The sequence below is a fragment of the Sorex araneus genome, chromosome X (assembly GCF_027595985.1).
Source record: "Sorex araneus isolate mSorAra2 chromosome X, mSorAra2.pri, whole genome shotgun sequence".
NCBI classification, from domain to species: Eukaryota; Metazoa; Chordata; class Mammalia; order Eulipotyphla; family Soricidae; genus Sorex; species Sorex araneus.
In genome coordinates this window covers 183,055,292-183,080,797 of record NC_073313.1, presented here as the reverse complement: position 1 = coordinate 183,080,797, position 25,506 = coordinate 183,055,292, and the positions used below count along the sequence as shown (strand labels likewise).

The following is a 25,506-nucleotide window of genomic DNA, read 5'->3' as shown; positions in this document are numbered from 1 at the left end:
TGCACATCAGCACTTGACCACGAATCATATGGTCTTGCCTTACATATGGTCCTCCAAGTGCTCGGCCAGAAATAGACCCTGATCACCACCAAGTGTAGCCCAAAGGGCAAATGGTCCTACTCTGCCTCCCCCCCACACTCCCTTCCACCCCACCCATCCCCCAAAAAAATATTCAACTAAAAATGGTCCCTTCCTTTGAACTCAGCAGCCCATACCATAATAGAATGAAAATCCCATTGCTGTCCTGGGGCCGAGCAAAGTGCCACAGGAGACCCAGTGCTGCTTGCTTGGTTCTCTCATTCCTGTTCCCTGTGTCCACTGGGCACCACCAACCCTGAGGAGTTTCCCAAGGCAGTGATTCCCATAGTTTCATTGACCAGAGTGATCTGCCGTTTTCTCCTTAGGGCACTTGCATCTGGCATCCTGGTGTGGGAGGTCAAGGCTGGTTTTAGGGACAACGGATGCTCTCCTTGCTTTCCAGAGCCTTGGGCTGGGGAATCCCTCTTGTGATGAATTGTGTGTAAGACAGAGGTGAATGTTCCTCTGAGCCTTGTAGGAACTGAGCGAGAAAGCCAGGTGATTCCAGGCCTGCCCTTCACAGCAGCCAGCCGGTGTCTCTCCTCTGCACATGCAGGGTGAATGCAGGCATTCCACCGCACCGCTCCCTCTCGCTCCTGACACAGAAAGTGCTAGCAAACTGAGCCCAGGTCTGGGTACCTCAGGTGCCTGGAGAGCAGGAGGGCTGCTTTCTTTCTTTCTTTCTTTCTTTCTTTCTTTCTTTCTTTCTTTCTTTCTTTCTTTCTTTCTTTCTTTCTTTCTTTCTTTCTTTCTTTCTTTCTTTCTTTCTTTCTTTCTTTCTTTCTTTCTTTCTTCCTTCCCTTCCTTCCTTCCTTCCTTCCTTCCTTCCTTCCTTCCTTCCTTCCTTCCTTCCTTCCTTCCTTCCTTCCTTCCATTATTCCTGGCTCAGTACTCGGCCCCCTTGTACTGCTTAGGAGACCATATAGAATGCCAAAGATTGAACCCAGGTCGGCCACCTAGAAGGCAAGTGCCCTACCCACCGTTCTATACCTCCAGCGCCAGGAAGGTTGTTTTCTGCACCCTGGGCACATCTGGGCAAACACTGGGCTCCCAGCCAGTTATCACCATGTTGCCTTTGCGCCTTCTCATTGTTTCAAACAGTGTAGACACCACTTCGTAGACACCTTCAGACTGGAGGGATCTTCAGTAAAAGTGACTTCACTAAGGACCTTCAAATAAAAGGCACTGTAGGGAGCAGAACCTTCTGTTACCTTATCATGACATGACACATTTGACCCCAGAGGGAGGCCAAACCTCTTTGCTGAGTTCAGACTGTTGGCTTATGTGCAGTGATCATGCTCACAGTTGTGCATTCGGGCCCTGGTGACTCGCATCATCTTTCTAGCTCAGCGGAAAGTTCTGACCCTGAGTCACAGTGTCCCCTTGAACAAGCCCTGGCCACCAGTTTATGTGGCTGCTCCGAGTCCCCACAAGGGCCACAGTTGCTGCTTCTGTCTGGGTATCGTCCCCCAAATAGCCATCCTGAGCACCATCCAGTGGATGCAGAGGTAACAGATATTGCCCAAATCTGGCCAGGTTGTGTGATGGTGGTAACCGCTCGTGTTTGATCAGTACCCTTACTATTTAGTCACTCCATTTTCAAATTGAAGACCAGATGAGCTAATGAGGTCAGTGTGCTTAATTCCTGGCCGAGGGGAGCAGTCCTGAAGGCTCTGTAATTTGCTCAGTGATGTCCAGTCATTCCTTGCAGGATAAACTGAAATCTGGTCACACATCTCCTATAAGGAAGCAACTGGCCTTGTGGGCTTCTTTTATTTATTTATCATTTATTTAATTTTTTTTTTTAAGTGATGTAAGGTAGTGCTTTGTTTTTGTTTCGCGGGCCACACCCAGCTACACTTAGAGCTTACCGCTGGCTCTGGACTCGGGAATCACTCATGGCGGTACTCAGGGAAATGCATGAAGAGCTGGGAATTGAACCCGAGTTGGCCGCATACCCACAGGCCAACACCCTACCTGCTGGACTGTCTCTCCAACCTTTTGTTTTTTCTTTCTTTCTTTTTTTTTTGGTTTTGTTTAGTTTTTTTGTGTGTTTGAAGCAAGTATTTTTTATTGAGAGAAATGAGAGGAGGATCGCTTCTCGGCCTTTTGGCTAAGATCAAGTGTAAAGAAATGAGAGGGGAGGAAGAGGGGGAAATGCTGTGTTCGAGAAAGAAAACAGTCTTCTCCAGAGTGAAAATAAGCAAGGAGACCAGCAGGACCTGCGGGCCAGGGAGCACCTGGGCTTGGAGAGCAGGCCAATAGCTGTTTGTTAAAGCACCAGATCAGTTTCTTAAGGAGCAGGTAGGGCGTTTGCCTTCCCTCTCGGAGAGCCCGGCAAGCTACCGAGAATATCCCGCCCGCACAGCAGAGCCTGGCAAGCTTCCCGTGGCACATTTGATATGCCAAAAACAGTAACAACAAGTCTCACAATGGAGATTGTACCTGGTACCCACTCAAGCAAATCAGTGAGCAATGGGACAAATCAAACCTGGGTCTGCCGCATGCAAGGCAAACTCCCTACCGCTCCAGCTTTCTTTAAGATTTAAAAAAAAAAAAACCCACCCAGACTGCTATCTTTTAATAGGTAAGAGCAGTGTGCTTTTTCCATGGGGAGGAGGTCACTAGAGTGTGGCATTTTTGTGAAATTCAGTGTGGCCTTAACTGCCCCTTTAGAACGGGGCATCCTGGTGTGAAACCCCAAAACTTTGAGGGTGGGCCCTTAAATAAAGATTAACAGAATGGAAGAGTATGTTTGCAGTTTGCTTTTCTTGAGGGTTGCAGTTTGGTGTCTTTCTGCAAAACAAGGTATTTTGGAGAGAAAATTCTCAGGTGTGACGTCCCTTCAGTTTGCCCAAGAGGCACGAGGTGAAACTTGCCCCATAAAGTCTATTTAGCAGCCGTCAGTCAGTCCCTGGAATTCCCGTAACCCAGGGGTCTCCACGCTGCCGCCAGCGATTACCTGATAAAACAGGTGGAGGAGACGCCATGTCCCCACAGGAGCGCCTTTATTGGCAGGCCTTCCCTGCTTTGCATGCTCTCAGACTCACCTTGACTTGGTGCCCTTGTAGCTTTCCTTAGGAAACTTCGTCCTGCCCCTCTCCCAGTAGCTTCCTAAATAAATATACAGAGAGCCTGAATGTTTCATTTTTAGCTCAGGTCTGTGCATTTGTTGTTCTTTTCCTTTAAAATTCTTCCAACCTTTCTCCTGTGTTTTATTTTTTTAAACTTTCAACGGTAGTTTAGGTAGCATGGTTACAGTGGTGTTGATGGTATTGCTGTCTTGATGGTATTGATATACCAAGTCAGTGCACCTTCAGCACCACCAGAAGTGCCCAGGACCCTCCACCCCATCCTATCATCTCTAATCTGCTCTTTTCTTCTCTTCCCACCCTTCCCCCTGACGGCTTAATCATCGATTTTGTGATCCAAGGGGACAGATTTGTCATCTGTCTGTTCCCTTGTCTTATGTATCTGTATGCCAAAGGTGAGTGAGATCTCCCTCACCACCAAGGCTTTGTCCTTCTCTCTCACTCCCTCTGCTTCACCCAGCATGTTGCCCTCCAGTTCCATCCAAGTCACAGCAGACTATAAGATCGCATCTTTCCCGACAGCTGAATAGGTTCCCCACTCCACAGCTTCATTTTTCCACGCGTGTATCGTTAGCTACTCGGATTGTTTCCATATCTAATGCTGTGGTATTAGAGTGGAAAAGAACGCAGGTGTGCATCTATCTTTCCAAATGAATGCTTTCATGTTTGTGCACAGATGCTGATAGTCTTTGTCTTTAATCAGTCTGCCTCCATGCTCTGTGTTGTTCAGGGCAGACTACTGAGATGCATGTCAGGTTTGTATTGGCATATTTTCTTATATTTGGGCATTGATTGGAGTCTTGAATAGTCCTAGACCCAGTTACTGTCTCAGTCATACAGAGGCTGGGGTGTGGGCCAGGCCCGGGTAGATAATCTAGATCTGGCTGTAGGGTTAGAGCAGTGAAGGACGAACTCTTCAAATGCTGTGTCTCTAAATTGAAAATCACCATCAGAGCTCTTAAGGAAGATGAGTCGAATAGGGCTGAAGGTAAGATGTTTTATTTCATTATCCTGAAAGCCAGCACCTGCTTTCTTTCAAAGCCCGGTCTTCTGTAAGGAGCTGGCCATGCACAACCAGTTTTCCTTAGCCCACTGAAAAAGTGGCAGTAGTCAGTCTGTCACAGATAGTGTCCATCCTAGCACAACAAACATAGATGCTCTGTAGAATGCCAGATTTTGCAAGGCTTCCCAAGCAGTGCTCCCAGTGCCTTGGGGACCATCTCAGTGATTTTGTCAGCAGGGCCAGTGGCTCAGTGAGAGGACTAGGAAAGCCCTGCAGTGCCAGAGATTACCCAGAGATGCTTTTTGAGGGACTGCAGTGCTACACCTTGCAGCGCTCAGGTGACCCGGTGGTGCCTGAGTAGAACTGGGGCTGGCCGCATACAAGGCAAGCATCTTACCCCGATCTGTTTCTCCAGGCCTTATTTTTTATCTTTTTATTTTTATCTGTTTGTTTATTTGTTTGTCTGGGCCACACCTGACAGTGCTCAGGGCCTTGCTTTCCTGGCTCTGTGCTCAGGGATTACTCCTGGCAGGTCTCAGGGGGACCATATGGGGTGCTGGAGATTGAACCTGGGTCAGCCACATGCAAGGGCAGTGCCTGACCTGCTGTACTGTTGTTTCAGCTCAAGGAGCTTTTATTTTTAAAGACTATGATGTCAGCTCTTAAACATAGTTTTTCCACAGCCCCCTAGTTTGTTTTGTTCCAGCTCAGTGCCTCATAGATGAAGTTGCTGTAGTTTGCAGTAGTGTTAGCATTGAGTAAATATCTTCAGGAGATCGGGCTGTGACTGTGACCTTAAATCTTCAGCCCATTTTGTTCTTTAGAAAATTTCGTTCATTTTTTTTTTCAACTCTTCTCATTTTAGAAGGTGTAATATTTGTTAGGACTGGTACCAAATCTCTCCATCAGTAAGAGTGAGTTTAAGCGGAGAATTGAGAACTACAGATGAGCATCTGAGAATTTTGTGTGTTAGGGATATTGCAACAAAAACCTCTTAGTTAGTGGAGCGCTCCACCCAGCTGTGTTCTCACTTTGACATCTCTGGAAAGCACTGGACAAGCACAAGCACAACTGGTGTGGGACCTGAGGCATCACGCTATAGATAGACATACCCCTTCAAGACCATTCTCTGCTATATTGCTATACAAACCTTTTTCAGACCCACCTCTCACCTATTTTAGAAACAGCCCTATCTTAGTAATTAATAAACTAAAAAATTCTTACATTACTTTTTTTGTTTTTGTTTTTTGGGTCACACCCAGTGATACACAGGGGTTACTCCTGGCTCTGCAGTCAAGAATTACTCCTAGCAGTGCTCCAGCCCCTCTTATATTACTTTTAATACAAAAATGTTAGTTGGGCCAGGACAGAGTTAGTACAGCTGGTAAGATGTTTGCCTGGCATTCAGCCAATCCAGGTGTGATCCTCCTCCCCACATCTGTGCCCCCCCTCTCCCCAGCAAGGGCTATCCTTAAGCTGCAAGGCTAAAACATACACACACACACACACACACACACACACACACACACGAATACTTTTTTAAAATTTGCTTTTGGGGTCACACCCAGCAATGCTCCGAGGTTACTCCTGGCTCTGCACTCAGGAATTACTCCTGGCAGTGCTCAGGGGACCATATGGCGTGGTGGGAATCAAAACAGGGTTGGCAAACACCCTACCCGCTGTGCTATCGATCCAGCCCACACACAGAATACTCCCAGTCATTATGTCTCGTGTGTGAAGTGCCCAAAATATTGGTAAATGCCCTATTCCTACTTGAAGAAAGCAACTCCACTTCTTGAAGCTATTCTGAATTTGAGACTTTCTGATTATCGGGCTTAGCTTTTCCTGAAATTAAGCACATAATTACCTTTTCAAAAAGGAAAATGAGGCCCCGAGAGATCCTTCAATGGGTTTGCGCACATGCTTTGCAGTCGGAATCCCCAGGTTCAGTCTTCAAGCACTCACAATACCCCAGCACTAAACTGGAACTGAATCACCAACCCTCCCCCAACTCCACCAGGCATGGCCCAAGTCCCTGCCACCAAAAGGAAAATGGTGGCATAATTTTAGGTCACTGTACCAAGTCACCAAATATCTGTTGATGCACATAAAGCCTTGGTGCTACTGAGAAGTAGGTCAAAGTATCAATAGTAACAAGTGTTTGGAAGAAGATTCCAATCCCTGTGGACCGCTTTGAAGGGGCAAGACTTCCGTGGAGGAAGCAACTGCAGATCTGGTAGGACTCTCAAGAGATTGGGAATTAGATGTGTCTGAATTGTTGTAGTCCTGGTGATCAGACTGAACGCAGGAGAATTAACAAAGAAGGGGGCTGGAGCAGTAGTACAGTGGGTAGGGAACACTATTGCCAGGTTCGATCCCTGGCACCCCGTATGGTCCCCTCAGCCCACCAGGAGTGATTCCTGAGTGCCGAGCCAGGAATAAGCCCTGAGCACTGCTGGATGTGACCCCTCACCCATCTCCCCCCTCCCCCAACAACAAAAACATAATAAGTAAAGAAGAAGGTAGTTGTTGGAGATGGAATCTGCTGGAGAAGCTTCTGGGAGCACTGTTGAGAGGGCACCAAGATTCCAAGTATGGCATCAACTTGGTTGGTAGAGAAGCAGCTGGGCTGGGAGACTTGGCAGAGGCAGTGTCTGCGGCGGGCACAGTGCCGCTGAACAGCACCACACAGTTGGTGAAAGAAGAGTGCGCTGCTGGGGCAGCCCCCACTGGGGTCTGATGGTAAGGAGGGACTGAGCCACCCCACGAGCACCGGACTGATCAGGCACCTGCAGAAACATGACAGCTCTCAGTAAAGTACTTTTTTTTTTTTGCTTTTGCTTTTTGGGTCACACCCAGCATTACTCAGGGGTTACTCCTGACCAAGCACTCAGAAATTACTCCTGGCAGTGGTTGGGGGACCATGTGGGTTGCCGCCAGGGATCAAACCCGGGTTGTCCGAGTGCAAGGCAAACATCCTTCCCCCTGTGCTGTCTCTCCGGTTCCCAGTAAAGTACCTTTACCTGAGGAGTCGTCATGTTTTAAGGCATCAGAATCCAACTCAAGTGGGCCTGGCTTATTTGGGACGTTTGGTTCTTAGAGAAATATAAACCAACCAGTTTTTTATATCTCCAGGGATTTTATTGAGGGGCACTTCTTCATCCATTTTTTTAAGTTCTAGAATTTAAAGGATTTCTTTAAAAAGCAAAACTGGACCAAAAAAAAATTTTTTTCCTTTTTTTAAATTAAAAAGGGCTCTCTGGAGAACTAGTTTCTGGTTCTGTTTAATCCAACCAGTGTAGTTCTGTCTTATGTGATCCTTTGGACAAACGTCAGGACCCCAGAGAAGCAGGAGTGTGCCAGAGGCCTTAGAGATGCTCGGCTCTGGATCCCATTGAAAATCACGGTCTGACCACATCCCCCAGTCCAGCCTTCTGCAACGACCCAGGGGCTCCTCTCCCAGCTGCCACCTCGTGTCTTTTGATTCTAGAGAATCCACCTCTCAGAGTCCAACCTGTACCAGTCTCTTATCCAAGACAGAGTTCCCTCTGGTAGTGAATTCAAGCCAGAGCAACTCCCTTGGCAGCTCAGAAAGCCTGGGAAGACCACAAGCAGGGCGAGATCTCGGAGGTGGAGCGACAGTCCCCTGCAGGCGCTTGGGCCTTACTCAACCTCCTGGGCCTTGGCTTTTCTTATCTCTGAGCCCAGGGAATGAAGTAGAGGCTTATCAGTGTTTTATCCAGCCTCCAGATTCTACAAGTTCCTATTGAGTAACCAACCCGAAAGGTCCCTTGAATCTAAGCCTCTAGGTCTCTCTGGGCTCATTTTGAGGTATGGTTAGAAGCACTGTTTTCTACGTAAGTTTTGGTGTTTTTAGCCGAAGAGACTACCCCTGGTGACCACACTGACAGTTTGAGTAGTTTTGCACTGTGTAGGTAGCAAAAACCCTGTTTAAATGTTTGCTTGCAGGCGGGAACGATAGTACACAGGTAGGGCTCTCTCTTGCCTTGCACTTGGCTAACCCAGGTTTGATTCCCATAGGGAACATCCCCCCAGCTCCGCCAGGATTCATTCCTGAATGCAGAGCCAGAAGTGAGCCCTGAGTGTCACTGGGTATGGCCCCAAAACCTAAAAAGGAAAAAGAAAACAAACTTTTGGCTGTGAGAGAGGACAGGCATGGGCTCTGTCTTCAAGGAGCTTATGACTTAGCTGAAGTTAAAGCAACAGAATCAACATGTGACTCGAGTGAATTCCTTGCATTTGGATTGGGCGTGAGTGCGGGGAAGGCGCCAGAGCTGCTGTAGTTCGGGAGAGAGTTCTGCCAGGAGCCGGGACAGCGCGGTCAAGGGGCAGGAGCGTGGGCTTAGGAGACCTGCCTGGATAGAAGCCCAGTGAAGCAAGACTGCTGTGTTCCACACACCAGTGAAAACACCGTGTCCGCACAGGGCTGCTGAAGAGTGACAGGCACTGAGTCCCGCTGAGAATGACTGCATCTCTGCCTCGTTGAGAGAGTGGGTCCTCGCTGAGCCGTGGACGCTCAGGAACGAGCTGTGACCCTGCACCTTCAGAGAAGATGAGGGGGGGTGGAGAGGGAGGGAGGGAGAAAGGGAGGGAGAGAGAGAAGAGAGAGAAAGTAAGAGGAGGAGGAGGGAGGGAGAGGGAGAGGAAGAGGGAGAGAGCACTCAGCTGCAGGAAGTTACTTTAAGTCAGAACTCTGGATGTGGGATTTGACAGCAGGCCCCTCATCCTACCCTTGCTAGACCGCTCGCTCTGTGATTGTGGATAAGTCTCACAAGCTCCTAGGGCCTCAGAAATGCTGGGGGTACAAGCCATGCCCTACACGGCCTGCCCGGCACACGAACAGTGATAACAGGTGATGTAACAGTGGTCAACATCACTGCAAATGAAAAATCCTGGAATATTTTTTTTAACAGTCTTCTACCGAAGAAAGTAGGCCAGTTGTGAATTAGGATTGTCGAGTATTTTAAGTTTTACATAGAACAGTTCTAACTGCATTTCTCTGAGGGCTTCCAAAAAGCCTGTTCAGAGTCAATTGAATGGAATGAGCTTTAAAACTCCATTGAAAGAAACCAGAGAGATAAGCTCAAGTTTCAGTGCACATGCTACCCCAGGTTCAGTCCCCAGCATCCAATGCCCCCCATTTTCCCCTTCCCCAGCACTGTTGGTATAACCCTAGTGACTCCTAAGTACCCCTTGCTTGTATGAAATCCTGGGTTTAGTTCCTGGCTCCACGAAACAAAAATACAGCGTGTGCTTTGAGTAGCGTCAGTACCTGCTTTCCTCAAGGGCAGTGGCAGTGACCAAAAGAGCTTGTTGCATTCAGGCTCTGTCTCCTGTATCACACATATGTCAGGCCAAAGCATTTGTTGATAGGGACAGAAAATAAGTTTGATCCTCAAAAACCATGTGAAAATGCTTCTAGTCCCCCCTCCTTGCTTCTCGGCTGAGGGGAGCAGGCCTAGAAAAGAGGGATTTCCCCTAAGAGCATTGAACTAGTTAGAAACCTCTCATTTCAGTGCCCTTGGTTGTGGCATGCTGTCCTTTTGTATAGCTCCACTGTATCGGGAGTTCTTTTAAGGCTCTTGTCTTTTTTTAATTTCATTTTGAATTTCTTTTCTTTTTTCTTTTTTTTAAATTTTTTTATTGAATCACCAATGAGATAGTTACAAAGTTTTCATGTTTGAGTTTTAGTCATACAATAATCAAACACCCATCCCTCCACCAGTGCACATTTTCCAACGCCAGTGTCCCCAGTATCCACCCGCCCCATCCTTCCCCCTGATTCTGTAGCAGACAATTTCCCCCATACTCTCATTTGGGGTCATTATGGTTTGCAAAACAGGTACTGAGAGGCTATCATGTTTGGACCTTTGTCTACTTTCAGCACACATCTCCTATCCTGAAAGATCCCTCCATCATTGATTTAGTGATCCCATGATCCCTTCTCCATTCCAGCTGCCTTCTCCCCAGCTCAGGAGGCAGGCTAAGGCTCCTGTCTTAACCCATCTCATGTGTGTGTGTGTGTGTGTGTGTGTGTGTGTGTGTAAGCACAGCTGCAGCAGAATGCAAGGCAGGGTGTGTGTGCGTGCATGCGTGTGTGTGTGTGTGTTCGCACATGCACACAACACAGATGCCTCCAGTTCATCTCTAGCGGCAACTCCCATTTGTACCCAAGCAACTTCCTAGTTGTTGGGGGTATGCTCTTAGAGGAATGGAAGGGGGTTCGAGGGACAGGGTAGATTAGTAGAGCACATGCCTTGTATGTGTGAGGCCTGAGTTGGATCCGCAGCTCAATGGAATGGGTTGATTGTCAGTCAAGCCCTATACTTAAAAAACCAGGGGAAATGCTGGTTTCCAGCTTTTCCCAGAAGGTGGCGCCAGCCTCTCCCTCCGCTTCTAACACTGGCTGGCTATCATCCTCTTCAGAGAAGAGTCCTTTGACTCAGTTATCGTTTTTGAAGTTATGCTTGCTAACTTTAACATCTCTTTTTTACTGACCTAGCTTCTCTGATACATCTGTGAGAGAGCCAAATCAAACTTTGTGAACTCAGAAACTTGCAGTCCAAATTTTGACAAGTTCTAATGCTCCCAAAGAAATTTTATCTTTAAGCAAACATTCATCAATATCCTGAGTAATTCTCTTTCTCTCTCTCTCTCTCAAAAAAAAAAAAAAAAAGCCAAATGAGGAAATAAATGATATTCCTCCTAGCTAGTGACACTCTTTTTTTTTTCTTTTTTTTTGGGGGGGGAGGGGTCACAGCGATGCTCAGGGGTTACTCCAACTCTGCGATCAGGAATTACTCCTGAAGGTGCTTGGAGGACCATATGGGATGCCGGGGATCAAACCCAGGTCGGCCACGTGCAAGACAAATGCCCTACCCACTGTGCTATCGCTCCGGCCCCGCTAGAGACACTCTTATGACTCTTATTTCACTCACTTTGAAAAGTGAGAATTCTGTTTCTAGTCAGACTATAACAAAGCCAGCTGACTGGGAACCACTTTAGACCCTCTGTGGTGGGTTGTAACCCAGAACTCTACATGGTCCTCCTGCCTCTGCCGCCTTTTCAGTATCTTCTCCTCTCCTGCCTCACTGAGGGCCTTCCTTCCTGCTGCCCGTGTTTACTTTTGCTCTCTGCTTGCTTACATTTATAATCTTTGCTTCTTATGTTACATAGAACACAGGGGCAAAACCTAAAGTTCACCCCGAGTCAGGCAGCTTGCCAGAAACCAGAGGGGTTGGCATATAGAGGCAAGTTGGGAACACCTCCCTGCCTTGGCAAACTCTCAGGTCCGAATGGGGAGGGCCCAGGTGCCTGCCTTCCGGCCAGCTCCTGCTTGTGTGTTCAGACGGCCGCCCCCTGTTAGCTGCAGCCCGGGAGACACTCCATGCCGGTGGCACCTAGTCTCCCCAGCATTGCGCCAGAGGAACCTCTCCTGGGACTTTGGCTCGGCTGTCTTCAGTGTGTCTGCGTGGCTTTTTCAGTAACTTGACTTTGATGTCGTGACCCCCCCGCCCCCCCCCCCGCCTAAAGACTCGAGGTTTCCTCACTCGTGTCACTCAGCTCTCTAGCCTCTGGTGATCCCGAAAGAACTGAGTTCTCCCTGCAGAGAGGCCATCGTGTCCAGCAAGAGGCTCATTCCATGTCTGCTTAGAAAAGGGAGACCCTGTCTTGTGCCTTTGCCCTCGCTCCCCCACCACATGCCAAACGCTTGGCTTTCCTCGGGTAGGCGGATGGGGTGGGGAGTGCATGAAGGAGAAGGAGGAAAGGCACATTAGCATGGACTCTTAGAAATACGCTTATCTTCTTCCGGCCGCTCATGACTGGGAAGGTTCACCTGAATTTGTCTGTTTTCCAATAAGCAGACCTGTTGCTTTTCCTGGATATCACTGGAAGGGGACCCACTGGGTCCTCGAACTGTTGGTATTTCCTAAGGCCACATTGGTCATTTGTGGATAGTTTGACACCTCCTCATTTTCTGAACTAGATCCTTAGTCGAATATCTATATAATTGCCTTATAATAATATCTATATAATTGCCTTATAATTATATAGATATATGTTATAATACCTATATAATATAGTCGAATATCTATATAATCACACATCCGAACTAATTTTGATCCCTAGCATGTGGGAATATGGTCCTCCAGGCACCACTAGGAGTGATCCCTGAGTACCACTGGGTACCCAAAACCAAAATAGTAATAATAATAATAATAATGATAATAATTCACTGTATCACTGTCACCCCGTTGTTCATCAGTTTGCTCGAGCAGGCATCAGTAACGTCTCCATTGTGAGACTTGTTACATATCGAATATGCCATGGGTAGCTTGCCAGGCTCTGCCGTGCAGGCAGGATACTCTTGGTAGCTTGCCAGGCTCCAAGAGGGACGGAGGAATCAAACCCGGGTCGGCCACGTGCAAGGCAAATGCCCTATCACTGTGCTATCACTCCAGCTCTATATTAATAATTACAAGGAAATAAACCAATGAAATATTAAAATGCAAGGAATCAGGTGAGCCTCTGAGATTTGCTGGCGCTCTGTTGAGTAAGTGGTTCCAAAAGACCACTGGGCTTTGCCAGAAGAAAATCACAAGTACAAGATGCGCAGGAAAAGCAAGGACAGGACACAGGCTCCCGCTGACAGTGCCCTCAGTCTGGCAGCAGGGTCCCATGAGAAGGACAGCGAGGAAATGCCACTGGTCAGGCAGGAGGAGGCTGGCCTGGCTGAGGACAGTGATATGGTCGTCGAGCTAGCATTCTTGAGACAATAGGCCCGTCCAGTCTGGCATGTGACCCAGCGGGACGGCTTCTCTGGGTTTGGGGACAGGACTCGACTCTCCGGGAACCTTCACGCCCCAGGTTTATTGCTTCCTCCTGCAGTGCCGATGCTGCCAGCATCTGCGCCCGTCTCTACCTGGGCCTTTCTCATAGCCCTCATGCACCTTGTAACTGCAACCACTAGGGTCTTTTCTCTTTTCCCAAGGAATGGTGCAAATAGATCGTTTTAGAATTTTTTTTTACTAATTGAGGCTCAGAACAGTTAGATTTTTCTTTAATTATGGGATTAATCAGAGGTTGCATAGTAAATTCATTCCTCTCCACAGTAACGGTGGACTGGAGTGATAGCACAGCGGGTAGGCTGACCCAGGTTTGATTTCTCCATCCCTCTCAGAGAGCCCAGCAAGCTACCTGTGGCGTATTCAATATGCCAAAAACAGTAACAACAAGTCTCACAATAGAGATGTTACTGGTGCCCACTCAAGCAAATCGATGAGCAACGGGACGGGACGACAACAGTGTTACAGTGCTATGGGATTAAACTGAGGTTTGGCTGGTGGAAGGCTGGAATAAATTCATCTGACTCTAGGCTGCTTTTCTGGGGGTAAAAGGTTCAAGGTTATGCTTACCAGTGCCAAGGCGTGAGGGAGATGCGGGGAACAGCTACATTTTAGCAATTAGAGTGACAATCCAGCAGGTAGGTACTTGCCTTGCATGTGGCCATCCTGAATTTAATCCTCAGCATTCCAGGTGGTCCCCAGAAGTGATCCCTGATTGCAGAGTCAGAAACCCTGAACACAGCCTGGGGTGGTCAAGAAAAGGGGGGAAAAAAAGGAACAAGAGTGGGGAGAGAAGGAGAGGGAAAGCTGCACTTTAAAAATCCACACATGGGCGGGCTTTGAGTGGCTTCATTCGCACACATGGTGTTTGCTGGAGCGAGATGCCATCGGTGTGGTGGCAAGTTAATGCTGACTGATGAGGAAGGCTGCTCTCTTCTAGACAGACCCTGGGGCTCACTGATGAGGAAGGCTGCTCTCTTCGAGACAGACCCTGGGAAGTTGTGTCGCTGCCCGCCCGGGAGAGGCCACAGGGGGGCTAGGAGCTGCTGCTAGCTCTGTGGCCCAGGGCCGGAGCTAGAGCAACACCAGGGAAGCCTTTTGCTCCGCTCCATCCCTTCCAGCCTCTGCCCCAGCCAGTTGCAGGATCATCCCACCAGCCAGCACCCACCTCTTTCTGCTACGCCTGTCCGTGGGCCCCCCTGCCCTGCCCAGCGCCGTGCCTGTTGGGTGGGAGGCGAGAGCATGGCTGGGCATGACCAAGTGTGCCAGAGAGCCAGGAGGAGGGAGGGTAGGAGCAAAACTGCGGGCTTTGAAGTTCCTACGAACCATCCAGCTTCTTGCTGGACGGGAGTCTCTGAGAACAGCCTTTGTCCTCAGCTTTCCACCCAGCTGACCTTCCCCACATACAGTAAGCACACATAAATCTCGGGTGCCGTCGACACCTGCTTTTCTTTTTTTTTGTGCGTGTGCAGGTATTTACCCTTGAATCATGTTGATCCAGGCCTCCATTTTGGCTCTTAAAAGGATTAATGCCTAATCCCGGTGTCGGCCCCCACAGGTGTCGGCTCTGTGTCCACCGGCCTGTGGGGCTGTGGGGCCAGGTGTTGGAGGGCAGGGGTCTGACCTAATGCCACACCTGGCCTCAGGTCATCCCAGAGATTGCTTGGAAGGCCGAGACCGGGGCCGGGATGCGGCTCAGGGGCTAGGGCGCTGTCTTGCTTATGTGAGGCCCTGACTTCCATCCCCATCACTGCCAAAAAGAAAAAGAAGAATTAAAATATACAAGTTCTGGGGCCAGAACCATAGTAGAGCAGGTGGGGGGAGCTTTCCTTACACACAATAGACCCGGGTTCGAGTCCTCACATCCCACATGTGCACCATCAGGTCTGAGCCAAAAAGCGAAAATAACGAGTCCTGGGCTGGAACAGCAGTGCAGTAGTTGAGTGCTTATCCCCAGCATCCCATATGGTCCCCTGAGCCCTGCCAGGAGTGATCCCTGAGCACTGCTAGGTGTGACCCAAAAACAAAAACAACAAACAAAAAAAAAACCAACAGCCCATACCTCTCCCCCAAATACATATATAGTTCTAAAGGCCTCCAACAGGATAGAAAAATGGCCTTCAATATTCACGTGGATCAGGCTGCTTTAGACGGGGAATGTCCTCAGGTATGCAGAGTGCAGTTCGGTCCATCGGGCACCCGGCGGGCTGCTTCAGGGTGCAAAGGGGGACTTCCAGCCTCTGCCCGCTGGGTCCCTACGTTAGATGCCAGAAATGGAGAGAAACTCACAATGCTGAGGGGAAAGTTGCTGGGGCGAGAGCACTCGGGCGGGGAGCTTATCCAAGGGCTTGTTGGCAGAGGGGTGCTTGGAGAACCGCCATGGTTTCTGTGAGGTCAGTTAACATGGCCCATCTTGCCCGTCCTCCCTGACCTCAGCCCCAGCCTTTCTCCACACCTTCCCCTTCCTCTGCATGCCTCATAGCTGTTGGGATGGGGGGGCAGGACCTGGACACGGCATTGAGGGGCACAAGGGAGGCCGGACACCCTTGGTTGCAGTGTGCTGGAGGTTGCACACATCCTCTGTGGTGCCAGGATCACAGCAGGGCACCTGGGAAGGCACCAGAGATTGAACTCACAACCTTGGTGCCCGCTCTGCTACCACTCTGCCTTTATTTAGCCATCCCCAAGCCCCAGGAGGACAGTTGGAGTAGTCTTCATGCATGTGTTTCCCTTGCAATGAACATTAATAGTTTTTCGATGAAAAAATATGAAAAAAATCACAATCCTATCACCCCTTTGATGAGGGGTGTTCCCGAGTGAATTTCCTTCCGGGTCTTTTTTTTTTTTTAAACACCCTTATAGGGGCAGAGCAGTAGTACAGCCAGTAGGGTGTTTGCCTGGCACACGACCCACCTGGGTTCCATCTCCAGCATCCCGAGCGTAATTTCTGAGAACAGAGATAGGAGAAACCCCTGAACATCACTGGGTGTGGCCCAAAGACAAAAATAAAATTAAAAGTGAATGCCCTTGGGGGCTGGAGTAATAGCACAGCGGGTAGAGTGTTTGCCTTGCACGCGGCTGACCTGGGTTCGATTCCCAGCATCCCATATGGTCCCCTGAGCACCGCCAGGAGTAATTCCTGAGTGCAGAGCCAGGGGTAACCCCTTTGCATTGCCAGGTGTGACCCAAAAAGAAAAAAAAACGTGAATGCCCTTATAGCTGGCGTTCAGTGTTACCTGCAGGGTGTAAGGGCGTGAGGAGCCAGAGTGGAACCTCTCAGTGAACAGCCCCCCTGAGTGTGGCCCGCCCCACACATGCCCAGTTCGAAGTTGGAGGAGCTCCCTGGACTCAGTGGAGCTCAGAGTGGCTCAGACACACCCGTGGGCGCTCTCACAGGTCAGTGCCACCCAGCTGTGGGCAAGGAGCAGCTTGATGGCCCCGGCCCTGTGCAGAGATCTCTGGGATCAGACCCTGGGCTGGGGGAACTGTGCCTCCATCATGTCCCTGCTTGTGAGTGACCTTGGGCAGTGTGTGTCCACCGCAGAGCTCAGGCTGCCCTCTGGCCCCTGCCCTCCCTGCCCTGGTAGACCGACTGCTTTGCCCACTCACGCTCAGAACTAGGGACATGCCAGAGACGGTGTAAGGTACAGCTAGTGGTTAGTCTCGACGCATTAGGAAGTCGTTGTACTTTGTAAGCAAATGCACACCTGTTGATAGCCAGTATCTGCATGTCTATGCCTGTGCCATTTGTCAGGACCATACCTGTCCTTCACCCACCTAACTGTCCCATCTGACAGAGGAGCCCTAGCAATGATCCCATTTTACAGAGAAGGACATGGAGGTCAACCTTGCGAATGGCGCAACAGAACTTTGATTCCTGCTCCCCAAGCCTAAAGCTTGTGCATTTTCTATGACTTCCTCATGCCTTTCTTTCCCAAGGCTTTCACCTTTTTTTTGCTTTTTGGGTCATACCCAGTGATGCTCAGGGGTTGCTCCTGACTCATGCACTCAGGAATTACTCCTCATGGTGCCCAGAGGATCATATGGGATGCTGAGAATCAAACCCGGGTCACTGCGTGCAAGGCAAACACCCTACCCACTGTGCTATCGCTCCCGCCCCTTAAGGCTTTCACCTTTATTTCAGAGTGTCACTGTGTCCTTTCTGGTAACCTGTGGCGTAGGTACTTGGTGTACCCTGATGCATCAGGGTCTGGGCCTGCAGTGGCCGTGCCCATTTTACTCACTTCCCTAAATGTGCAAGGTGAGATAATGAACACAGATTCCTGGGAAGGCCCCGCTGCACGGTGACCTCAGGAGGACTCTCAGTGAGCTCCCTCAGAGACCTGTCGGCTGCTTGGCAATTAGGTGTCTCCAAGGAAACATGCTGCTGAAGTCATTCTCTCTAGTTATCCCAGTTCTGTGGCCAGTGGAAAGCGCTGATACTGGCAGGTTCTAAGCTTGTGCAGACTCAGAGTCTCATGCAATAAGACTCTCAAGAGCTTACGAAAACTTGGGGCCGGAGCAATAATACAGCGGGGTAGGATGTTTGCCTTGCACACGTTCAATCCCTGGCATCCCATGTGGTCCCCCATGCACCATCAGGAGTAACTCTTGAGTGCAGAGCCAGGAATAACCCCTGAGCACTGCCGGGTGTGGCCCAAAAAGCCAAAAAAAAAAAAGCTTATGAAAGCAGGTTGCCGGGTTGCCGCTCACAAGTGCTCTGATTTGGCAGGTTCGGGGTGTCACCTGGCCTGTCATGCTTCTAGAATGCTGCTGTAGAGGGATGGAAATCGCCCGAGAGAAGCACTCTTCTGAGTGTTCTGTTGAACCCTCCGAACGTGTCTTTCCATCACACACACACACACACACACACACACACTCTCACTCAGTCACTCACACACTCCCTCCCTCCTTCCCTCCCTTTAACCAGGCCCCTCTGACATGCTGTCTCTAATCAAGAGAGCCGGGGAAACTGGCATGAAGTAACGTCCTTGTCAGTGGGCTTCTGACATTGGGCCACCATGTTTCTGCATGTATTTTCCTTTCAATGAACATTAATAGTTTTTCAATGAAAAAAATCACAATCCTATCACCCCTTTGATGAGGGGTGTTCCCAAGTGAATTTTCTTCTGGGTCTTTTTTTTAAAAAAAAAAACACCTTTACAGGGGCAGAGCAGTAGTACAGCCAGGAGGGTGTTTGCCTACTGTTCCTGGGTCTCTGTGCGCCCCTGGCCCGAGTCGCTCACTCCCGGGAGTGCTGTGTTGCAGGTGGTGCGCGCTGCCGAAGAGGCTGCGTCCACACTGGCCAGCTCCATCCACCCGGAGCAGTGCATCAAAGTGCTGTGCCCCATCATTCAGACCGCTGACTACCCCATCAACCTTGCCGCCATCAAGATGCAGACCAAAGTCGTCGAGAGGATCGCCAAGGACTCCTTGCTGCAGCTCCTCGCCGACATCATCCCGGGCTTGCTGCAGGTAGGACTTACCGCCCCCCCCCCACGCCACGCCACGCCACGCCGTCCCCCTCACCCCCGTCCCATGGCAGCTGTGAAACAGGGGCTATGGCGGCAGGCTTCCAAGTGACAAACCTTTGCTCCTGTTGTTTTGCAGGGGTGGGGGGGCAGGCAGGGGAGCCAACGGGCAAGCCCCCTATTAGGGCCTCTGAAGCCGCATGACCTGGACGCCTCAAACCCTCTCCTCTGGCCTTCGCTTTCCTACAGGGAGATTTCCTGGCAACCCACGACTGTGGCTCACAGAATGAGCTTTGTTTACTATAAACATATTTTGATTTGGGGGTGGGGGAGTCAGTTCCTTCAACAAACCCTTAACTATGTGTCCTGTGGGCGCCAGCCCTGGGCAAGGTGGACCCTGAAATGTACAGTGCCAAGGGATGGTCCTGGCTCCTGTGCGGAGCGGAGGTTTATTGTAAAACCTTGTTTAGCAAAAGGCATTGAGTTAGACTTTGGGAGGTAAGAGACATTTCCGGTGTTGCTCCACTACCTTCAGGATTATTAGCCCACCGAGAGACAGTGGAGATGACGGGGCGGGGGGGGGGGGGAGGGACGGGGGAGGAGACAGTACCTGCACTGAGTTTCACTGTGTCACTCTGTGGGGGGTGGGCAGTGGAGAATGCCGAGATCCAAGACAAGTGTTTTCTGGATTAGGAGAGTGGTAAGAAGGACTCGTGGTAGAGGAGGTTTCTAGTTGGACCCCAGAGAGCGAGATTGCAGAAGGGAAGGTTAGAAGAGAAGAGCGCATTTAATGTGCTGCTGTGGGGGCCGGATCACACCAGGAGTGATCCCTGAGGTCAGAACCAGGAATAAGCACTGAGCACTGCTGCTAAGGCCCCCTGCAAAAAAAAAAAAAATGGTAATGATAACAATAATGATCAAAAAAAAAACAAAACCATGTTGGTATTTGCTGAGCGTGTGAGTTGATTCAGTGCTCCGTGGGGCGCTGAGTTTCTCTGGCTCCCATCAGAGGGAGAGGCTCAAAGACTGAAACTCTCCGGGCTTCAGCTGGACGACCTCCCAGGGGTGTGGCGAGAGGCTGGCAGGCCGTGGGACTGGAGTCCCCAGCGTGAGTGACGTGTGGTCTCCACTCCCTCGCAGGCGCTCTCACCCGTGGAATTTCCTCTATCTGGGGAGCAGCGTGGGGGAAGCTCCTTAGTTTTGCCCCCTCCATTTCCCTTTCTCTTCGTCTCTTGGATGCTTCGGCGACAGCTGGGGCAGCGCCTGAGCCCCCTCGGTCTGCAGCCCCCAGCGCCCCGCCCCCACCCCTCCCCAAACCAGCTCCCTCTCGACCCCTCTCGACCCGTCTCCATCCGTCTCGGGGGAAGCTGGCAGGGTCCGTGCAGAGCCGCAGAGCAGCTCTGGTGTGGAGCGCTGAGGGCGGGCGTTGAGGGGGACGCGGGGAGCAGCTGTTGACAGTGAGGCCGATCTTTGATCTCGTCTCCCCTGCGTGTCCCCCTCTGACTCCAGGGTTATGACAACACCGAGAGCAGTGTGCGGAAGGCCAGCGTGTTTTGCTTAGTGGCGATTTATTCCGTAATCGGAGAAGAGCTGAAACCTCACCTCGCGCAGCTCACCGGGAGCAAGGTACGTCTAGAGTTACCGGCCTCGGTGCACACCTGGCCTCCGCCTGCCAGCTCGCCTCAGAAGCAGAGACTCTGCCGCCCTGGACGCCCCCGGGGTCTGCCGTCTCCAGCAGCCTTTCCTCTCAGGAACAGGGGGGCCGGCCGCGTGTAGTGAGAGGTCACTCGCAAGTGACGCAGACGTGGTCTGGTGGCCTCTGTCCCGGCTCCCCCTGGGGAGTGAGAGGGCGCTGCTCGCCCAGCCCTGGGAGGGAGCTGACTTTGTCTCGAAACCAGCTTGTTCCCTCTCACAGAGCACCAAGGGAATTAGGGTGATCATTATTATTAGTTTTTAATAGGAGCCATGCACTCACCCCCCCCCCACGGTGCCCAGGGCCCTGAAGCCATTCCCAGCCATGCCCAGCCATCCGTACGGGCCTGATGCCTTGGTGCTTGGGCCTGGCAGTGCCCAGAAGCCACCAGGCTGTTCTCTGCTGGCATCAAGGTTGGGGGGGTGGGAGGGCAGAGTGGCGCCCCGGCTCACACTCCAGCCTAGAGCATGCTGGGCGTGTGCTCCTCCCTCTGAGCTGTCTCCTCAGTCTGGACGCCCCAAAGACCACATTTACTACCTTGCTGAGTGGGCATCAGCAGTGATGACACCTGGCTGTCACCTGGTACCTGTCGCTGGGATCAGAGGGAGGCCAGCCAGGCCTGAGAGGACCCGGTGGGCCTTTGGTTCAGCAAAACGTCTTACAAAAGCAGGTCGTTCAGAGGGCACCAAGGTGCCCTTCATGCAGGCCTGCATGGTTTCTTCTCTCACCCGAGTGAGAGTGGAATGGTGGGCCTGCCGTAGCGCTATACCTGTGACAGAGTCCTGCACAGACTGGGTCCCACCTGCCCCTTGGTCCACAGGGTCTATGACCTTGGCATCACTCGGGGCTGGGGTCTGTTCTCAGCGTTGTAGGAAGCTCAGCATCGTCCCTTCCCACAGGAGTCCCGCAGCACACTGCACGCCTCAGGGCTGATGGTCCCTGGCATTGCCACCCATGGCCACATGTCCCCCACCCCACAAGGTGAGGAGGCTGCATTGTTCTTGCAGAAGGGAAACTGCAGTATGGCTGGAGGCCGTGAAGGAGGCCCAGCTTCTTCTTTCTTTGGCCTCCCAAGGCTGCCTCACGGTCCCTTCCCCGCCACGAAAGTACTGACCCGGGAGCCCCAGCCAGCGCCTCCTTCCTCTCCCTGGCTGTCAGGGCTTTGTCGGTGGCTCCTGGCAGCACCCAGAGGACAGTCTTCACAAAAAGGAATGTGATTTCCCAAGCAGAGAATGCATCCAAAAATAATATTAGTCAGAGCTCGATCTTGTTGGGCACTTTTTACTGCTCCCGAGAGCAGGAGCTGGTCTGTCCTCTCACTGGGCCCGAGAAGAAATGGGCGCCTTCTCGTTCCTGCCCTGCACCCGGCCTGCTGCTGCCCCTCGCCCCACAGCAGCCTCAGTCCTCTCAGAGGCTTAGCTGGGCGGACTCTCTCCCTTCTGAAGCTGGGAACTCGGTTAACCTAGCCCCCACATTGCTCAGACACAAAAACCCTGTTGTGTGATTATGAACTAAAATATAAACAATTCCCCACCCCCAGTGGGTCACCGACAGAACCCAGTGCTAAGTCCGTGTCTCAATTTCCCAGACCGGAGACAAAGAGAACCAGGCTCCGGCTTCCTGTTTCTCTATGTGACCGGGCCTGTCAGGACACTCTTCCGCTGCTTAAATGAGGCTAATAAATAATATCAGGTTCTGGAATCTGTGGGGCAGGTGTTAAGAGTGTCCCATTGCTGTGGCCGCAACTCTAGCTTTGGGGACAGACCATCTGCCTGTCATCAGTGCCCCCTCCCCTCCCACCACTTACCAGCTGTGTAACCTTGAGCGAGTTTTCTTTTTCTCAAAGAAATGTGTATTGCAAAATTGATAACATAAAATTGACTGTCTTAACCATTTTAAATGTACAGTTGACTGACACAGACCACACTCCTGTTCACCACTATCACCCACTGTTTCCAAAACTCTGTCATCTAGGAAAATTGGAATTCTGTGCCACCTTCAGTAAAGACACCCCAGTTCTTCCCTGATCCACACCATTCGACTTTCTGTGTTGGGATTTGACAATGTGGGTGCCTCAGAAAGTGAAAGCATACAAACATATGAAGGCTTGTCCCCAAAAACAGTGACCACAATTTTTTTTTCTTTTTTGGGTCACCCCCAGCGATGCTCAGGGGTTACTCTTGGCTCTACACTCCGAAATTATTCCTGACAGTGCTTGGGGGACTAACAGATGCCAGGGATCGAACCTGGGTCGGCTGCATGCAAAGCAAATGCCCTCCCTGCTGTTGTACAATATTTGTCTTTTGATGACCTGGTTCCTTAGGGTCCATCAGTGTTGTAGCACTGTCCAGATTTTCTCCATTTTAAAAGCTGATCAGTATCACGTGTGTGTGCATCTTAATATTTTGCTTATCTGTTTCTTCATAAAGGATACTTTAATTGTACCACTTTTTGGCTATTATCAATAATGCTGTTAGGAACACAAGTGTGCAAATACCTCTCAGACCTTATTTTTATGTGATTAACAACCAAACTGAACCATTTTATGTTTACATAAACAGCACAAGAATTCCAGTTATTTTCTCTTTTTGTGATCATAGCCCTTCTGATAATTGGTGTGAAGTGCTTTTCCATACATTCTGGAGTGGTTTTTTGTGGTTGTTCTTTTGCTGTTTTGTTTTGAAGCCACATCTGAGAGTACTTGGGCTTACTCTTGGTTTTTCACTCAGGGATCACTCCTGGCAGTACTTGGGGACCAAATGGGGTGCTGGAATCAAACCCAGGTCAACAGCTAAGCAAATTCCTTAGCCCTAATATTATATGTCTCTTCAGCTACCTTTATTCTATAATTCAAATTCGCATTTCTTTCATGATTAGTCATGTTAAGTATATTTTATGTACTTCTTAGCCATATATATACATTTATTATTATTATTATTATTATTATTTTAGAGAAATGTCAGGTCTTTGGCCCATTTTTAATTGCATTATTTTTGTTGTTGAATTTTTTTAATTTTGCTGTGTTTTTGAATTTTATTTTGAATTTTTTTTGTTGAATCTTGTTGGTCTCTGTATTTTGAATATTGATCCTTTATCTGATACACTTTCAGTGGTTGTCTTTTCACTCTGTCAATCGTGTCCTTTGATGTACACATTTTTTTAGGGTCTTTTTTTTATTATTGTTTTATTGAATTGATGCACACATTTTAAAAATATTTATAAAGTCACATTTGTCTGTCAGTGGCTTCTGTTGTTCGTGCCTTTGTTGTAGTGTCTAAGAAATCATTGCCAAATTCATTGTTGTGAGCTTTTACCCTGTGTTTTCCTCTAAGATTTAGGGATTTAGGATTTAGCTCTTTCTTGAGTTAAATTTTTGTTATGGGAGGGTCCAGCTTCATTCCTCTCAAATTCCATTTTCCCAGAACCCTGTGTTGCTATCCTTTCCCTCATTGAACAGTCTGGGCATCCTTGTCATGAGTCATTTGAACATATATGTGAGGATTTTCTTATGGGGTGGGGATGCTCTGTGCTATTTATCTTGTGTCTTAAAGCGTTGCAGTGTTTTAATCACTGTAACTTTTGAATACGTTTTAATTATTAGGAGTGTAAATCTTCTAACATTCTTTTTTATGATCCTTGGGCCAGTCGGGCTCCTTTGAAAGTGCGTGTGAATTTAAGATTGCTTTTCCTGTTTCTACAAAGAACCTCATTAGGACTTAGTAGAAATTGAATTCAAATCTCAGGAGTTTTTATTTTACAAGTCTTTCATTTCCTTGGTTAAGTTGCTAAATATTTGGGAGCTGGAGCTTTACAACAGACAGTAGGGCATTCGCCTTACACATACCTGACCTGGGTTTGATCCCCAGCCTCCCACGTGGAACCCCCTCACACTGCCCGTAGTGATTCCTGAATACAGAGCTTGGAGTAGACCCTGAGTATCACCAGGTGTGACCCAAAAACAAACCAAAAATGCTAAATAGGGGCTGGAGTAGCACAGCGGGTAGGGCGTTTGCCTTGCACGCGGCCAACCCGGGTTTGATTCCCAGCATCCCTGTACATGGTCCCCTGAACACAGCCAAGAGTAATTCCTGAGTGCAGAGCCAGAAGTAACCCCTGTGCGTTGCCAGGGATGATCCAAAAAAAGAGAAAAAAAGCTCAATATTTTATCCTCTTCAGTACTGTTATAAATGGTATTGTTAGCTTCCTTTTCAGGTGGCTCACTGTAGAGGTATAAAAATACCATCGATTTGCTGAAGTAATTGACTAATGTTAACAGTTTTTGCAGTTTTAAATGTTTTTCTTATGGAGGGGAGGGTAGAGGTATTGTTCCCCCAGCAGCTGGGCCTCATAGTTAGGAGCTTGGCCGTGACGGGCTGACACATCCAGAGACGCTGGAGGTCTCTCGGGCTAAGCATTCTCAGCGAGGCGTGTAGTGCTGAGGGTCAAACTCAGGGCCTCAAGCATACAAGGCATGTATTTCACCCCTTTAAATAATTTCTCTCATCCCTTTTTTGTAGAGTCTTTAGGACTTATCTTATTTATGATCATTTATGTATTAACTTCTTTTCCAGTGTGGATGTCTTTTCTTTGTTTTCTTGCCAAATTTCCCTTGCTGGAACTTTCTGTACTAGAACATTGAATAGCAGTCATTAAAATAGGTCGTCTTACCTTGTTCCTAGTATCCTTAACAAAACACTTTCGGGGCTGGAGAGAGAAGACAGGTTTAAAGATGCACGTGACTGATCCAGGATTCATCCTCAGCCTCAGATATTCGCACCAAACCCTGCCTCGAGTGATCCCTGAGCACAGAGCCAGGAGTAAGCCTTGAGTACCACTAGGTGTGGCCCAAAAAACAAAAGAAAAACAGAGAAAGAAAAAAAGTTTTAGTCTTTCACCATGGAACATACAAGTTCTTGTTGGTTTTTCACACATATATGTGTTGAAATGTGTCTTCTCTCCCAAGCTGAGTATTTTTGTTATCAAAGTATGTTAATATTTTTCAACTATGATCACACAAAGATGAAATTGTCTAGCTACACGATTCTTAGAACATACATTCCTACTGTTGGCTCTTCTTTGTAAGTTATCTACTATGTTTGTGTATAGTTACTTATAGTTTTCTCTTACCAACTTTTTATTTCTGTAGAATCAGAAATAAGACCCCACGTTATTTTATGATTTTAGTAATCTGATTCTCTTTGATTAATACATTTAGCTAAAGTTTTGCCAGTTTTGTTCATCAGAAAAAATAATTTGTGTGATGTCTGGCTTTGAAACCTACTGCGAGTCCACTTGTGGCCCA

At 49.2% G+C, this 25,506-nt stretch overlaps 1 protein-coding gene across 25 annotated transcripts in view; it reads left to right on the top strand.

The window, feature by feature from the left end:
• Window positions 1-25,506, top strand: part of CLASP1 (cytoplasmic linker associated protein 1) — a 242,752-nt gene that overhangs the window by 212,402 nt on the left and 4,844 nt on the right. For all 25 annotated transcript variants that reach the window (XM_055123331.1, XM_055123325.1, XM_055123330.1 and 22 more), the window contains 2 exons: window positions 18,309-18,515; window positions 20,021-20,137. In XM_055123331.1, the coding sequence (XP_054979306.1) occupies window positions 18,309-18,515; window positions 20,021-20,137 (324 nt within the window). The remainder of the gene's footprint in view (window positions 1-18,308; window positions 18,516-20,020; window positions 20,138-25,506) is intronic.